This window comes from Mustela putorius, unplaced genomic scaffold (assembly GCF_011764305.1).
Source record: "Mustela putorius furo isolate JIRA1106 unplaced genomic scaffold, ASM1176430v1.1 tig00001012_pilon_pilon_pilon, whole genome shotgun sequence".
NCBI classification, from domain to species: Eukaryota; Metazoa; Chordata; class Mammalia; order Carnivora; family Mustelidae; genus Mustela; species Mustela putorius.
Genome location: NW_025421531.1, coordinates 3,131,255 through 3,147,981, shown reverse-complemented (window position 1 = coordinate 3,147,981; position 16,727 = coordinate 3,131,255). Strand labels below are relative to the sequence as shown.

The window sequence follows — 16,727 nt, the reverse complement described above, 5'->3', positions numbered from 1 at the left end:
TGGGATATAAAGAGACCTGGGGCCAGTCTTGCTTCATGTAAATTTTATTCCTGTGAGATGCAGTCTTCTCATGGGAGCCTTAGAAGCTGGGAAACCACGAGGTTCCCTCCTGGCCAGTCCCTCTGCTGCAGCCCCTTGGTTGGACTGGCTTCCAGGGCCCGACCACTGTGACCCTTCGCTCTACACCAACTCACAACATACCCCGTCACTGAGCCTTGCCTTTCTGGTCTCCATCTTTGATCTGTTTCTCCAGGTTCTCAGCAGGCATCCCTGCCCACTCCAGGCTCAGGGACGTGATTCTGAGGTTGAGCTTTCATTCTCTTTGCTGATGGATCCTGCTACCTGTTGCTCAGAATTTGGCCAGCTTGGGGGGCAAGAGGAGGCTGCGGCCACCGGGAGCCAGACCCTAGTGGGTCAGTAGCTGGCCTGGGTCCCGGGTTGCTTCACTCATCTGGCACAGACACCTCCATCCTCAGAATGAGCAGCAGGTCTCCGCTCACATCTGGAAAAGTTCAAAACTGTTTGCCTGGGTGAAGGAGGCCCTGGGGGAGGGGATTCAAAAGCATGACATCACCTCAGTCAGACCCAGCTTTCTTTGGAAAGAGAAAAGGGCTGGGCCAGGCTGGGCTGGCCTAAGCCAGATAGGATTCCCAGGACTTGATGTGTTGGAAGGAAGAAGAGGAAAGGGTGGGAAGGAAGCATGATGTCAAGGGGGAGTTCCAGCGGTGCCTTGGAGTCGTACCCAGGGAGGATGATCCTTCAATTCAGTGACCACGTGTCCCCACCCCGTGCCCCCTTCAGTGAGTTTATACCTTAGGGGCAGATTGCTAAACAGGTCCTATCTAAGGGCAGTGGAAGACTGGATCTGCTTCCCAGGTATTTTATCTTGATAAGCCCACCTTCCACCTGGCCCAGATAGGAGCCCATTCTTTTCTGTCTGGAAGGGAGGGGGGAGGATGCATCCTGATTCTTAGCAGTTTAGACTCCCTGACCCTCTTCCTCCTTCCATTCAAGTGTCCGCTAAACCTCAGAGGCCCCATTGCTCTCTGCCCCACGTAAACTATGGCTTCCCCTCTTGGCCAAAACCTTGGTGCCCAAAACCTTGGCCAAGATCCTTATCTCTAAAATGGAGATGGTAATATCACTTCTTCTTCCTGCTTACCTGCACATAATATTAAGATATGATTACTGTCCTCACCATGCATATCAATCTACTTGTAGCAGGTGGGGAGGGAGGCAGATGTGGGAGCGTGAGACCGCTCACCGATTTTAAGGGCAGCATTCTTGGTCCCAAGTGAATTACAATGAAACAAAACCCTAATTTCGCTCTGGATGCTGAGGGAAAGAAGAGGTGTCATTCTACATTACTATTTACCTGGAAACCCCCCAAAATACAGACCTAGATCTTAATCAGGAAAATTTAAAAATAAGCTTTGGGTGGCCTGGGATCCTCAGGCATCTTACCTTAAGGGTGGTGCTGCTGGACGCTGACCTCTGGGTACCAAGTCTGTCCCCAACGTTCCTAAAGCCCAACAAGAGTAGAATAGAGGCCCTCAGTCTTATCTAAGTACTCCCAAGTTATCAGTTAGCTTATAAATGAAATATCCTCTAGTCCCTTACCTCAAAAAACATACCTTCATGGCCTTCTGGAAGGCCAAGTTTGAATTTGGGACCCTGTCGGTCTCTGAATTCAAGGCCACAGTGTGGCTGAGCAGGAAGAGATGGCCTTTGGTCCCAGCGTGTCCTTCTGGCCTTTTCCCCCACAAATCTGGCACACATTGTGGGGGATCTTGCATGCAAGTGATGCACAATCACCCACATGCTTCACGTGTCCCCCTTCTTCCTGAAACAGCCACCTCTTGCCCACCCTCATACCTTGGAGGTGCATTCACCCTCTGAAGGATGGCAACTGGGAGAAAAGGCCCCTTGAAGATCCTCAAGTGGGCAAAGAGCCATTTGGGCAAGAAGTTCTAGGAGTTCTGGTCCCCACCGTATAACCTAGAAGAGGTTGGGTGCTAGACTCCTCATGGTTTGGGGCAAGGCAGTAGGAGGAGGAACAAAATACAGACTTTAAAGCTCAGGGTCCAGTCAGGAGGCTTCTCCTCTCTGGGTGTAAGGATGGCACTGGGAGGTGCCCCAGCAAACACGGAAGGGCAAGGACCCTCAGGAAGATCTTCAGAGAATAATTAAATCCAGGAACAGTATGCTATACCAATTCAACATTTGTTGTTCATTTTCCCAACGATCCATGGAGGGAAAGACACTTACTCTTGAGATGGGTAAACTGAGACACACACAGAGACACACAGGCACACGCATTAAACTATGTGGTTATTGGCAGAGCCAGAACTAGGCTTTCTTCCCACCCCATTTGATGGGCAGCCAGGCCTTATGTTCTCTAATCCATCCACTGGATTCCTAGGTCAGAGCTTCTTGAAAGAAATCTTGGGGCCGGGGGGTGGCCTTCTGAGTTCCTCAACAAAAGACATGGAAAGGAAGGGTTTGCAGACCATAAGGGAAAGAATGGAGGGAGTTTGGGAGTGGGAAAGCCTTAGACTGAGAGAAGCTTTTTAAGGGGGTTGCCTAGAGATGGCATGACTCTAGTGATTATTCCAAGACTGTATTACTCTAGGGGATAGAGAGCAACAGAAGAGAGGAAGACCCATTAAAAAGGAAATAAAGGTACTTCCTCTCCTATAGTTTAGATCTCTGTGATATTTATTCAGATAGAATTTGATATTTTAATATTTTATTTAACATGTTACAAACATTGCCTTATAATCTCATGTGGCTTTAGTTTTTTTTTTTCCACAATTGTTTATCTGTGATGATTATGGTATGTGAAATGCATCTAGCATTTATCCTGTTGTAATTCATTTAGCTGCTTTCCACTTTCCCCTCCTATAAATAGTACCATATTAGACATTTGGTGCATGCAAGCTTTTCCTTCCTTATTTTCCTAGGGAAAATCTAGTAGTGAGAAATTAGTCACCTGTCCAGAAGGATATTCTTGATGTCATGATGTCATGAGACTCCAGGATGATTTCGGTTCTGACTTGTCCTCCTCGTTTCTTTATAGCCTCTGGGTTCACAACTGTGGAAAACATAACTTCTATTACCACACATTCAACCCCCCAAGAATTAACTTCAGCTGTTTCTGCAAATGTATCCAACCAGGAAACCACCACACAAAGTCCTCTTGGAGATACCACCCTGCTCTCTGTCTCTCAGGACACCAGTGGGACCACAACAGCCATCTCAGGTAAAGTGCTTGTCTCAGGCCCCAGAGGGCTGCTGCTGGTGCCTGGGTAAAGCATTAGGATATTGCCACCACCAGGCCTGCTTTCCCCCACAGATGGAAATACGCAAGCCCCGTGAAATATGATTTGTGCGTCATGCTTAGGGGACCCTGAAGTAAGTTCTTGATGATTCTCCTATAGTGACAGCTTGCTCTCGGGCAGCTTTGGCAGCTAGTCCTGATCAGTCATTCTCCTTGTACTCTGCTCTCGTGCTGAGTTCACGTTAGTAATGAAATAAGGATCAGATGAGGACTCCCTAGAAATCTCTAATCTCTTCAGGTTCAAAGTGCTTTTTGACTTCTTTAGGGTAGATCAGAATCCAGTTCAATGTTAGAATCCCAAAAGAACCTCTAGTAATATTCTCAGTTATAGCTGTGGTTCCAACAGCTGGCTTGAAATCACTTTGGTAAGGGTTAGGACATGAAGTAGCTCTTAACTTCCCAAATTCCCTTTTCTGGGAAGTCCATGCCAATATCATTCTCTATAAGATTTTAATTCAAGATGGTGAACTGAGATGTGTGTAGGGGTGTGTGTGTGTGTGTGTGTGTGTTTATGCACACATGTGCACATGTACACTTGTGTTTTTGTCTATTTCAGAGACTACAGTCAACATCACATCTACCTCTGAGATCATCCTAGTGTCTGGGACCATGAACTCTACCGTCCAGTCACAGACCTCTTTAGCTACCACAGTAACTTCTATCCCCACCAACTTTTCAACTTCAGCTATGACCTTGCAGTCCAGCCTCCCACCTGGAAATGTTTCGGATCCTCCATACAATAGCACCAGCCTTGTGACATCCCCCACTGAATACTATACCTCCTTTTCTCTTATCCCAAGTATCATCAAGGTATGTGAATTGGGCCAAAAGTGGCAGATTGCCCCCTCACTTCATATTTATGCAGACCCTCTCTTCCTGTCAACCTCTTTTCATCCCAACCAGTGAGATTTGGTTCATGTACCAATTAATAAGGTAAATATGCAGCTTAGGAGTGCCTGGGTGGCTCTGTGAGCTAAGCGTCCAATTCTTGATTTCGGGTCAGGTCATGACGTTGGGACTGTGGGATCGACCCCCATGTTGGGCTCTGTGTTCAGCAAGGAGTTGATTGGAGATTCTCTCTCTTCCTCTCCGTCTGCCCCTCTCCCTCCTCAATGCTCTCTTTCTGTCTCTCTAAATAAATATATATATATTTTTTAAGAAAATAGGCAGCTTAAATATTGCTGGAAAGGATAGACAGGGAAGAGAGGAGTAGAGACAGGTAGCTGATCTATATTGTAGGTGTTGCATTTCTAGGGAATAGAAAGTCGGGGTGGGGGGTTTCTTGAAGGTCTGCTGTGGTTCTTGCTCGTACCCTTGGTCTGGGCTTTGACCAGGGCACCATCTTCCTTTGGGCATATTTAGAGACCATATTCCATTTAATGGGGTGACTTTTCCCAAAATGTTTAGGACAACTCCCATTTCCTGCATGTGAGAGGGTTTGACAGTATGCCAGGAATAGAGAAGCTGTGAAGAACTGGGCAGACCAGGGATGATGAGCTCAGTGTTGGGGTCCGTGGTTGTCAACAGCTTTCAGCAGGAAGGGGAGAAAACATGGGGGCGTGGAGCCTGAAGGCAGGCATGAGGAACCTGTCTGGGTTTCTATTTTTAAAGGAGCCAGACGAGGAATCTGGAGAGTCCTAGGGGCCAAGAAGAAAAAGAATGTCACCAGGTTCTGCCTGGCTACCCCATTATCTGTTTGCTTACATGGCCTTACTTGCAAGTATATAATCCATTGCAGGGAAAACAGCCCCAGTGGGAAATGTTTTTCCCCTCTTCCTTTTCTGTACCATCCAAGCTAATGTTTACCAAGACTGCAAATAGCTACTTGCTGGCAAGCCTGGGCTAGTAACACAGGTTTTGACTATCTGATGGGGATGGGAGTGAGACGGAGGAAGGGAGGAACACCATTATATAGCTCTAGTCCCCTAACATCTTTAAATTTCCTTTTTCCTAAAACCCCTTAAGAGAGTACCTCACAGAAACTAAATTGGAAAAGCGGTAGGGGGAGGGAGAGTGGGGAGCAACGATACTGGCTTATTTACTTTGTTTTTGTTTTAATACAGGGAGAAATCAAATGTTCCCAAGTCAAGGAAGTGAAATTGACCCAAGGTATCTGCCTAGAGCTAAATGAGGACTCCAGCTGTGTAAGTCAGACTCCCTCCATCTCACCTCTATCCTTTCCTCCTCCCTCTTCCACAACCCTTTCTGAACATCCTTAAGCCATCTTGGACTGGATGAGACTTGGGTGGGATGGGGAGAATTTAGCTTGGTCAGGCACTTTTCAACACTGAGCTTTTGGGTTTAGGGAGTAAGAGGCCCCCTCTGGTGGGCAAAGAAGGCAAAAACAATTTTATTTAAATTTAGTTACCTTTTTCCCTCCTCTTGAGTACATTGAATACGTACATTGTCAGATTTAAGTTTACTTTTGTGTTAAGAAAGTCTTTAGTGAAACATAAACCAGTAACTTAAAATACCAATTTAGTATTATAATTGACAAATAATGTTTTAATCTATATAGAATGTCTTTATGCTGTAATGCTGTATTTTCCATGTAACTGATTTTCCTAACATTTATTGAATGATCCCCTCCATTGTTGATTGGAATGCTGGTTTGTTTTCTTTTTTTTTTTTTTTTCAAGCTTCTATTAAGTTTTTATATGTACCAGGGCATATTCTTCAGAGCTATTTTATTTGTTTGATTTGTCTTTTTTGCTTATTTAAATTTTTAAAAATTATCGTCCTTTTACATTATAGTACTTTAAATATCCATCTAGGCAGGTCGTTGCTCACTACACTGTAAATAAAAATGTATTTTTTGTCTATTCTTTTAGAAAAACTTCAGAAACATCTTGTCAAAATTAAAGAAATTTTTTTTCATTGGAGCCACTATAAATCCCTCTATATTTTTCTGGTCTACTCTTGTACTGTTCAGCATATTGACTTTTTAGTTTTTAAAAACTAAAAGCTATGTTTTTTCCCTGTAGGTTTTATGAACTTTTTAAAGTTATTTATAATATAGATTCCCCATTAACTATTCTAATTGATCACTGGTGGTATATTAGAAAGTTGAGTTCTGAAATTTATCTTGGGTTTAGCCTTTTTCTTTAACTTACTTGTTACTTACAAGAGCTTTCTAGTTGATTCATTTTGTTTGTAAGGCCAGCTGTCATGTTACCTACCACTGCCGCTGTACATTGTTTTTCTCCTCCCTCTTAGTAGTTACACCTTGTTTCAGTTTCAGGTCTTATTGCATTGGTAAGACTATACAGTAAGGCATTAACTTTTAATGGTGATAGCAGACGTCCTTGCTTTGTTTCAGTAATCTTTCCTGACAGTTACAATTTCCTCAACTAAGAATGGAATGACAGGACTCTTCCTATTAAACTTGTAGGAAAAAACATTTCCTTACTGGTTGGGAATCCATTTAAGGGAGCCATGTATGTGGTGTGTGATTGCATAGATTGGAAAGGACCTGGGTGGACTATAGTCTGTAGAAAACATTCGGTTAGTTATTTTGTCCATTCTGACTACCCGTTTTACCTGGGATTATCGGTTAGGTCATTCTGACTCACAGATCTTTTAAAATTATACCTAAGGTCTTTATTTAGCCTAGGACTTTTAAAAAAACAATGGGAATTGCAAAGACACAAGTTCACACAATAGACTAACAAGTGCAATTTGCAAAATAGTGAACTTAAACATGAATGTACAATGTACAGGTAATACTCTGTACTGATTTTCAACTCTACTTATTTTTTTTAAATTGCCAAACCCTTTGGTAATTATAGCTTTAAAAAAGTGAGTTTTGTGTGTGTGTGTGTAATATCCTGGTTAAGCACTTATTTTCCTATGCCAGAATGCTGCTTCTTTGTCCCACCGATTTAGAACTAATTGCCGAGCATTCTAAGCATCTGTCCATTGTTCTTTTTTTCTTTTTTTTTTTTTTTTTTTTTTTTTTTTAAAGATTTTATCTATTTATTTGACAGAGAGAAATCACAAGCAGGCAGAGAGGCAGGCAGAGAGAGAGAGAAGGAAGCAGGCTCCCGGCTGAGCAGAGAGCCCGACGCGGGGCTCGATCCCAGGACCCTGGGACCATGACCTGAGCCGAAGGCAGCGGCCCAACCCACTGAGCCACCCAGGCGCCCCTTTTTTTTCTTTTTTTTAAAGATTTATTTATTTATTTATTTATTTATTTGACAGGCAGAGATCACAAGCAGGCAAAGAGGCAGGCAGAGAGAGAGGAGAGAGCAGGCTCCCTGCTGAGCAGAGAGCCTATTTCGGAGCTGGATCCCAGGACGCTGGGATCATGACCTGAGGCGAAGGCAGAGGCTTTAACCCACTGAGCCACCCAGGCGCCCCTGTCCATTGATCTTTGAGGTTCACATTTAACTAGGGTCATCATTCAAGACAAGTGCCGGAAACTTACTGCTATTCCAGAACCAACCCCTCTTATTGTGCTGTGGTTGCTTTCTCTCTGTATTCTTTACTGTCTCCTCTATTCAGGCCACAGCTGAGGTCTGTGCTCCCTTCTGAGATCTGGGGAGGCTCTGTGTAGGGATGAAGAAAGGCAGCAAGCCCTCTGGCATCCTGAGGAAGGCTTCTGCCCCGCTCATGATGAATGAGCTCTACGGTAGCACCCGATCCTGCTACCGGTTCCCTGGTCCCTTTGCCACTGCTGGTCCCCCTTTCTTCCTGAGGGCTCCTCTGCCCCAGCCCCTAAGCAGCAGTACCTCCAAAGCCGCCCCAAGGTAACTTTTCCCCAGTCAGCAATCCTTGCTCAGAATCTTGGGCCAAAGTTCCCGACTGTGTTTCAGATTCCTTTTCCTTGAGTCCCAGTGCGCGCTTGTCTTGATCAGTCTGTTCCGGGGGCTGTGAGCGGCATGGTGCCTGCTCCTTTTCCTTGGGTTGCATTTGTACTCTTAGCATCAGAGGGCCTCAAGGCACTGGTTCTAACCGTGGGAAACTCAAGTCCTAGTCACAGCCTAATGAGAAGCATGAAGGACTTGAATTCCTATAGCATCGTGTCCTTGAGTACTTGGGTCATGTTGGCTGCTCCTGTATCAGGGGTAGTGTTACCCATGACAGAGCTATGGATGCCTGTTCTCAGCCCTCCAGACGCTCGCTCTGCACTGGGCCGCACGGAGGATTTGACCTGGCAGCGCTCACTGTGTGTATCAGACAGACCTATCTTCTGTCCGTGTGTCTGCAGACACTTATTTCTCAGCCTCTCTCCTTTTGCTCCCCAGCCTCACCTTTAGACAGAAATCACCAGCTGGGGGAGGGAAGGCAACCCCATGCTCTTCTCAAGCACCTGCTACCCCGTCTTCAGGTCCTCATTAGCAGCCCCTGTCACTCGGAGTCTGACTTTCATTCTCTCTGCCACGGCGCCAGGGCAATTTAGTTTTTTGTGGTTATGGTTTCCCAAATACTTACCAAAATGTGAGATGACTTTGTTCTCTTAGACTCTACCCCTTTATCCAGGGGGGAATCCACCAAGAAAATTTTTAGTGGTGGCAAAGTACACATAACATAAAATATACAACCTTACCCATTTGTAAGTCCACATACCGTTCAGTGGTATTAGGTGGTCTTAAGAACATCCACATTGTTGTGCCATCTCCAGAACTCTTCATCATCCAGGGCTGAAACTCTACACACATGAAACCACCTCCTAGGTCCTGGCCACCATCATTCTACTTTCCGTCTGTATGAATTTGATGACTCTGGGTACCTCACGAGAGGGGAGTCATACAGCTTTTATATTTTTGTGACTGGCCTTTCTCACTTAGCATCATGTCCTCAAGTGTCAGAATTTCTTCCCTTTCAAGGCTGAAGAATATTCCATTGTTCATATAGACCATATTTTGTGGATCCTTGCATCTACCAAAGAATTCTGAGATCGCTTCCAGCTTTTACCACAGTGAATAATGCTGTTGTGGACGTGAGTGTACAAATATCTCCTTAACACTCTGATTTCGTTTCTTTTGGTTAGATACTCGGAGGTAGAATTGTTGCATTATATGGTAAATCTATTTTTAAGTTTTCTAAGACTCGCCATACTGTTTTCCACAGCAGCTGTGCTGTTTTGCATTCCAACCAACAGAGCACCAGAGTTCCAATATGTCCACATCCTCACCAACGTTTATCATGTTTTTTATACAGTAACCATCCCAATGAGCAGGAGGTGGTATCTCCTTGGGATTATGATGGGCATTTCCTGATGATTGGTGATGCTGAACATCTTTTCATGTGCTTACTGGCCATTTGCATATCCTCGTTGGCAAAATCTCTATTCAAGCCATTTGCCCAGGAATTTGTTTTTGAGAATTACCTTTCTTTCTTCCAAGCCACATGTGTTTCTATGCCGAGGCTGTACCTACTCAGCCAGCTCACATCACCCTTATTCTGTCACATTGACTCCATCGAAGGCAGTTTGCTTCCAGCCTCCAGATCATCTCCCCCAGCCCACGCCTTCCTTGCCCTCTGCCCAAACACTAAAGGTCAGTTTCCATGCAGAAAAAAATAACTTACAGATGGAGTACAGATGAAGACAGTGTGTGTGTGTGTGTCTCTCTCTCTTTTTTTAAAGAATTTTATAAAGTTCTTAAAAATCAATTTATTTATTTAATTTAATCTAATAATTTATTTATTTACTTTATCTCAGAAAGTGAGAGAGCACAAGCAGGCAGAGTAGCAGAGGGAGAAAGAGATGCAGGCTCCCCACTGAGCAGGGAGCCTGATGTGGGGCTCAATCTCAGGACTTTGGGATCATGACCCTAGCCAAAGGCAGTTGCTTAACCAACTGAGCCACCTAGGCACCCCAACAGTGTGTCTCTTGCAGAGAGCCTGAGATCTAGAGACAGCCTAACTCCTTGCCCTTGGCCTGCTGCCCCCTTGTTGTATGACTTGTAGCAGGCCCTTCACTCTAGTCGCTAAATGAAAACAAGGTTTTGCCTCCAATGTCAAACTCACACCCTAATAAAGTGGGAGAGAGAGAGAGCGAGAGCATGAGAATTGATTCTAAAATCTCAGCACTGAAAACCCTTAAGGCTCATTTAGAAAAATACCTGTCCCTCTCCTCCCCACTCCAGTGCTTAACATGCTTCTTTAACATGTTAAAAGTTTGAGGTTGCTACCAGGAAAGGTTAGATGGCTTTATTGTTGTCCGTATTATTTTTGCAAAGTACCATGTGTGAACAGATGTGGCTAGGGGCTCACAAATCTGATTCTCATGAGCAAAATGGCAAAGGCTGTGGCTTCCTCCTGCCCACTCTCCCATGATATCTGCCCACAGCCTCTCTGGGGGGAGGATGTTTATTTCAAGCTTCCGGAGAAGCATTGTGCTTTGTTCAGGATCCACCTGCTCCTCTCCGGCCCCGACACAATTCACTGATGCCGCTGGACTCCAAAGTGGGAGGCTGGCCGCTGTTATTCCCTTGAATTCAGTCCAAGAAACTAAGCGAAGGGTGTAGGGACCCTGTGTGGAGGCCAAACCAGTTGGGACCTTAAGTTGAACAACAATTCAGTGAGTTCTTTTGTTTGTTTGGTGCTATGCTTAGGGCAACCTGGGTTCAAAATGATGGAATTATGTAATGTACACCCACTCCCCCAGCTAAGAAGCCTTACAGTCTAGCCAGAATGAAATAACTCTGACTGTAAGGCAGAATATAATCAAACCTCGATGTGTGGATTCTGGGGGATAGGGTGTGCGTAGTGTTGCTGTTATTGAATAGTAATCGTACTATGCGGTTTGTCCAGTGTCCCCTTAAGTTCTACACACTTTGTGCGCTGCTCTTCCTACAACATCTCCTTGGTCACAACTCAGTCTTCAGCTGAGGAAACTCACACTCAGACTAGCTGCATGACTTGCAAAGAACCTAGTCAACAGCAGAGGCAAGGTTGATGCCCAGTCTACGCAAGATAGGACCACTTCATGGAGGAGGTGGGAGTCTTGAAAGATGGAGAATCCGAAGGAGAAGGTGGTGTCCTTCCATCTTCTCATAGCCAAGGTTGTGAAGGTCACAGGCTCTCACACACTTGGGCTTCCCTTGTGGTACCCCGCACCCCCGCGCCATCTGAAGGCCTGTCCCTACCAGCTTTTCCAGCACAGTTTCCCCATTCTCCAAGGCTTACTTTGTCACATTTCTGCTAACCCCAGACCTGATGTGTGCTCACCCTCCTCTGAATGTCCAAGCACTTTACGGTCCCTTTGTTGTGGTGCCTACCATGGAACTAGCTCTGCCACCTGTCTCTTTGTGCCTCAGTTTCTTCATCTGTCAAATGGGGAGGATGATAACACCCATCGCAGAGGGTTATGCAAAGCCTAAGTGAGTCAGTACATGTAAAGCACTCAGAGCAGCGCTGGAGACGTAGTAAGCGTCATGTATGTTCACAGCCAGGCACGCAGACTGAGAGCCCTGACCCTGGGGCGTTCATAGCTGCCCTCCCCCCCCCCCCCACCACACCACCACGCACTGGATATATGTGCAGAGATTTTCCCACAGCCTCTTACAATTCGGCTTCCCACGTGTCAGAAGAGGTGACTATGGTTGAGGTGCAGCTTCTTAAGATTCTGTGGTTTGAGGAAGTTTGTGCCATTTTGTGTGGCTTTGTCTAGATTGTGCAGGAGCCCTTGTCCCTCTGCCTCTCAGGCAGGAGACGTACCTCAGCCAGAGACTCCAGAAGCCCAGAGTCACCCAGGGCAGGACTTCTGTCCTCCTCATCCAGAAGGCATGGTTGTGTGTGTGTGTGTGGGGGGGGTGCTCACAGGGGAGCAACAGAAGGCTCCCCGAAGAGAAAGGGGCCTAGAGAAGAAGGAGACCAACCGCGCGTCCAGACTGCCCACGGCAAATGCTCTTTGTAAGAACCAGATTTTTCCAGAAACAGGGCCTTTATCCAAGTACTTCCTGAAAGACCTTTGCCTCAGGGGTGAAACAGTAGTGGCTCGAGAACTCATTTTTCTGTGACCTTGGCTCTTGAGGGCCTCCTGAGGCTCCCTCTGGACTCCTGTCTCTCGGACGTGGAGGTGAGCTGGCGCCGCTCTTCGGGCCTCCTCCTCCGAGCCCAGGGAGCTGCTCTTCGACTCCCTTAATTCCAGCTGAGGGAAGAAAGCTTGGGCCTCGATCCAGTCCCGACTTTGCCTTGTGCAGGAGCAAAGGAGCCTGGCTTTCCCGCAGTAGGAAAATACCCAGGCCCCCTTCCAAGCCGGGAGCGCCCCAAGGCGAGGCGCGGCCCCACAAACAGGAAGCGCGCCCCCCGGCGGAGGCTCGGCGCGGACGCGTCTTACACGCGCCGGCAGTTTTCCCCGAACAGGAAAGCTGGCGGAGCTGCTCAGGCATTTCCTCCTCGCCATCTGCCGTCCGGACGGAGCAGAGAGTCTTGGTTTCGGTTCCTTTCCTGGGCGGGGCGGGGTGGGGGGCGCCCTGACCGAGGCTGCTGGAACACCCCACCCCCCCCCCCCCCCCCGCGCCCCGGGACGAGCGGGGACAGGGAGTTGGAAGGGCACAGCCGCTGTTTGCGATTCATCCCCGGCCGGGGACTCGGCTGCCCAAGAACACGTGAGGGTGTGTCCGCAGGGGGCTGGGTTCCGGGGTCCGAGAGTCAAACCCGCGACCCGGGGAAACCTGTGACCCTCAGGGACAGCTAGGCTCCAGGCCGCTAATGAGGAAAAGGGGGTGTTGGGAAAATTCCGCTTCAGTCTGACTCAGGCTCTGGGCGAGCCCCCTGGGGGGAGGAGGGAAGGGCCCGCGGATGCCACGGACTCTCTAGCCAGAGATTTGTACTCTGTTCCTCACTTCCCTGGGGTTTTCCTCCAACATTCCGGGCTGTTGTAACCTTGAAACAAAGGATTTTGCTCTTTGTCAGTTACACCCTGTTCCTATTTTCTGGTCTTGGCAATTTCTTCTGAATTTAATTGGAAATACTATATGTGTGCAGGGACGGTCCTTAATAATGTTCCATGAACTCGTCCCCGGCCCCCTTACAGTGCCACCTACGATACTGAATCATAGATGTTTTGGTACTGCGAAATTCTGGAGCTTTTTATTTATTTTTTTTTTTTCTGATTAGATTTTTTCCACGTATACAGTTCACAGGATTTTTTTTCCCCCTCTAGTTATAATTGTAGGGGGAAAGAAAGGGGCCTTCCTATTTAGAGAGTAACAGTGTGACTTGAATCAGGATTGTTGCCTGACACTCCGGATGCAGTTCAGGGTACGTGGGTAACCTCACCTTCTGCTCGCCATTTCTCTCTGTCTTCCCAGGAGGACTTTAAGAAGGACAATGAAGAGAAACTGACCCAAGTGCTATGTGAGGAGGAGCAGGCTGAGGCTGGGGCCGGGGTGTGCTCCCTGCTCCTGGCCCAGTCTGAGGTGAGCCCTCACTGCCTGCTGCTGGTCTTGGCCAACAGAACAGGTAAGGGGTGCCTCTGCCTTGGGGCCTGGGGGGGGGAGTGGGGCTGAATTTCGAGGTTCCTGAACAGAAATCTAGTATTTGAGCTTAAAGAGCACAGGTGCTAGGGAGGGGAGCTAACTATGGGAGAGGCTCTCCTAGGATGGACTATCCTGGCCATCAGACCGTCATCTAGAACATTCCAGGAGGACACAGCCCTTCCAGCTTCTAGATTCAGCAGCCCCTGTTTCTAATTCTAGAACGTTCCAGTAAGTTCCAGCTTCTGCAGAAGCACCAGACTGACCTGGAAAAGGTAAATTCTCTAAGATGATGGACATTCTCAGAGGGAGAACTGGGTCAGGGGAATTCACTCGAGTAGGGGAGAAAGCAATTCCTTTTTCTAGACCCGTCTCTCCTATCTCTCCTTCCCTGACAATCTTTACCTTTCTGTGCCTGAACCAAAATTTTATGGTGCAGCTTGATCAAGAGATGTCAGTCTTAAATCCTGTTTAGAAAAATCCCTGAGGTCAAAGTCTTGTGTTTCTCTACTCTTTGGTCTAGCGTGGGCTCCAGAACTCACATCCCACACGGGACGGTCTGTCTTTTCTGTATCTTGCCTTCCAGCTGGGGATCCGTGGCTTCACCGAACAAGATGTTGGGAGCCACCAGAGCTATTCCCGCAAGACCCTGATTGCACTGGTCACCTCAGGGATCCTGCTGGCTATCTTGGGAACCACTGGCTATTTCCTGATGAACCGCCGTAGCTGGAGCCCCACAGGAGAAAGGCTGGTCAGTTTGGGGGTCCAGGGTGAAGAAAATGAGGAAGATAGTGGCCTTCTGGGGCAGTCCACAAATGTCATGAAGTGGGGGGAGGAGAAATCTCAGAAAAGGTATTTCTGTGCCCTCACACATGGACGTGCATTCACGCACATTACTGTGTCAGTGGATGAGGCTGAGTGATGTGGAACAGATTAGGGAGGGGGCCCTAGGGAGGTCAGCCCACCTGCTCACTGGGGCAGTGGAAGGCTCCTCTCACCTGTTTCTGATTTTGCCTGGCATAGTTTAGCTGGGTATGACCAGAACAGGCTGCTAAATCAGCCACACTTATTTGCATGCATATTAAGTGCCCATGGGTCCCATCCAGCTCACAAGAAGGGGACACAGAGTAGGAAAATCTACTCTTGAAGTGTTCTGGATGAGGAAGACAAGGCTGGGGTTTGACTCTTGGCCTCAGCCTGCTCCCTACTCTGGGGAGGTTATCCCGTCCTGGGGACTGCCTGGTTGCTGGCGGGAGCTGGTGATTGAGTCGTGGTGGCACGGTGTGGTGCCTCTCCTCTGTCCTTTCTCCTCTAGGAGCTGGAACCCTGACTGCTCTTCAGGAAGGAAGGAGTCTGCACATGCAGCTGCAACCCCCCTCTGTCCATCCCCCTACCTTCATCCCCACCTCACTCCCCTGCTTACCAGATAATGCTCCTTTATTTATACACTGTCTAGGGCGAAGACCCTTATTACACGGAGAACGGTGGAGGCCAGGGCTATAGCTCAGGCCCTGGGTCCTCCCCTGAGGCTCAGGGAAAGGCCAGTGTGAACCGAGGGGCTCAGGAGAACGGGACCGGCCAGGCCACATCCAGAAACGGCCATTCAGCAAGACAACACGTGGTGGCGGACACGGAATTGTGACTCGGCTGGGTGGGGCGAGGCTGAGCAGGGTCTGGGGAAGGAGCCCCTCCCTGCACCTGCAACAGGCTGCCTCCATGCTGGAGCTACCATCCCTTACATTCTACCCTTTCCTGCCGCACGCACCCTCGGAGGCCGTTCCTGGGGCCCCCGCACTGTACCAGGCCTAGGGGTTCTTTCCCCCTGGGGGACCGGGAGGTGACCCCTGTCTTTTCCACATTCTGCTCGCTAAGCCGAGAATCTGGTCTACTTTGAGCAAAGGTGTGAGGGGGAAATTCCAAAGTGCAGAGAAGCTCCCAGCGGTGCGGGGAGCAGGGGACGATCTTGCATTGTTCACACATGAGCTTCCCTCACCCTCCTCTCTGCCTTATTGAAAGAACCCCCAGGGGAAGCATGGGCTTTTCTGGGCTCCAGTTTCCTCCCAGGAGGCTTTGCCTTTTCCTGTTTCTTCCTCATGTCTGTCTTCTCCCATTTAGGGAAACCAGAGCAACCCAGTGTACCCAGTCCTTTGTAATGATATAACCAGCAAGACTTGTTGTCTTAAACTATCTCCCTTATGCCCGCGCCAAGTCACTGTGGATTCAAGCACTGGCTTCCCTCCTGCTCTCCAGGCTCCCCTGAGCTCCACACCTTCTACTCCCACATCCACGTACAGAAGCCTGCCCTGTTTTCCAGCTGAGCCTGGAAGGAAGCTCCAAGTTTTGAACAATTTCTTGTGTCTGTTTGGGGAGACAGAGTAGGGGTGCATGGACACATGCATTCCTACCTTTGGGGACAAATGAGGGAGAGGGAATGGCTCAGTCCTTGTCTCTCGGGCTCACAGAGTCTCATCCTGGGCCTCGGTTTCCCCCTGTGGGTCCGAGTGGACGGGAACACGGGACCAGATCTTTGAGCCAAGCCTCTTGACCTGTGCATCTCTGAGGAAGCCCCTTGCTTGGAGGCTGGGTCCTGGCCTTATCCTCTGATCTGGATGACTTCCTCCTTCCTCCGCCTGACTCCTGGGCTGAGCTGTGGACTCAGTCTCCCAGCAGAATCCTTTCTGTCTCTGCTTCCCCCACCCCAGACCCTCACTGCTCTGCACCCCCATGTAGTTAGGTCCCCTTGGCAACTCCAGAGGATCTTCGTCACAAGCCGCCACCTCTGTAGGTGGCCTGGGTTTTTATTTGCATTTTTGATTTTTTTCCAGAGGGGTGAGCAGGGATCCTGGTTTCAATGACGGTTGGAAATAGAGCTTTCCAGAGATAGGAAGATTGGGTGGATTTTATTTCGGAATACAAAATGGTGTGTGTAAATACTGTAATTAAAGTGATACTGAGACACA

General features: G+C 48.1%; 1 protein-coding gene across 2 annotated transcripts in view; it reads left to right on the top strand.

Moving 5' to 3' along the window:
• The window catches only part of CD34 (CD34 molecule), a 24,527-nt gene extending 7,800 nt beyond the window's left edge, over positions 1 to 16,727 (top strand). The window contains exons 2-8 of one of the 2 annotated variants that reach the window (XM_004775275.3): positions 3,080 to 3,262; positions 3,897 to 4,150; positions 5,404 to 5,484; positions 13,603 to 13,753; positions 13,990 to 14,042; positions 14,354 to 14,518; positions 15,224 to 16,727. In XM_004775275.3, coding sequence (XP_004775332.2) covers positions 3,080 to 3,262; positions 3,897 to 4,150; positions 5,404 to 5,484; positions 13,603 to 13,753; positions 13,990 to 14,042; positions 14,354 to 14,518; positions 15,224 to 15,409 — 1,073 coding nt within the window. In that variant the 3' untranslated portion in view covers positions 15,410 to 16,727. The other variant, XM_004775276.3, reaches the window with a different exon arrangement.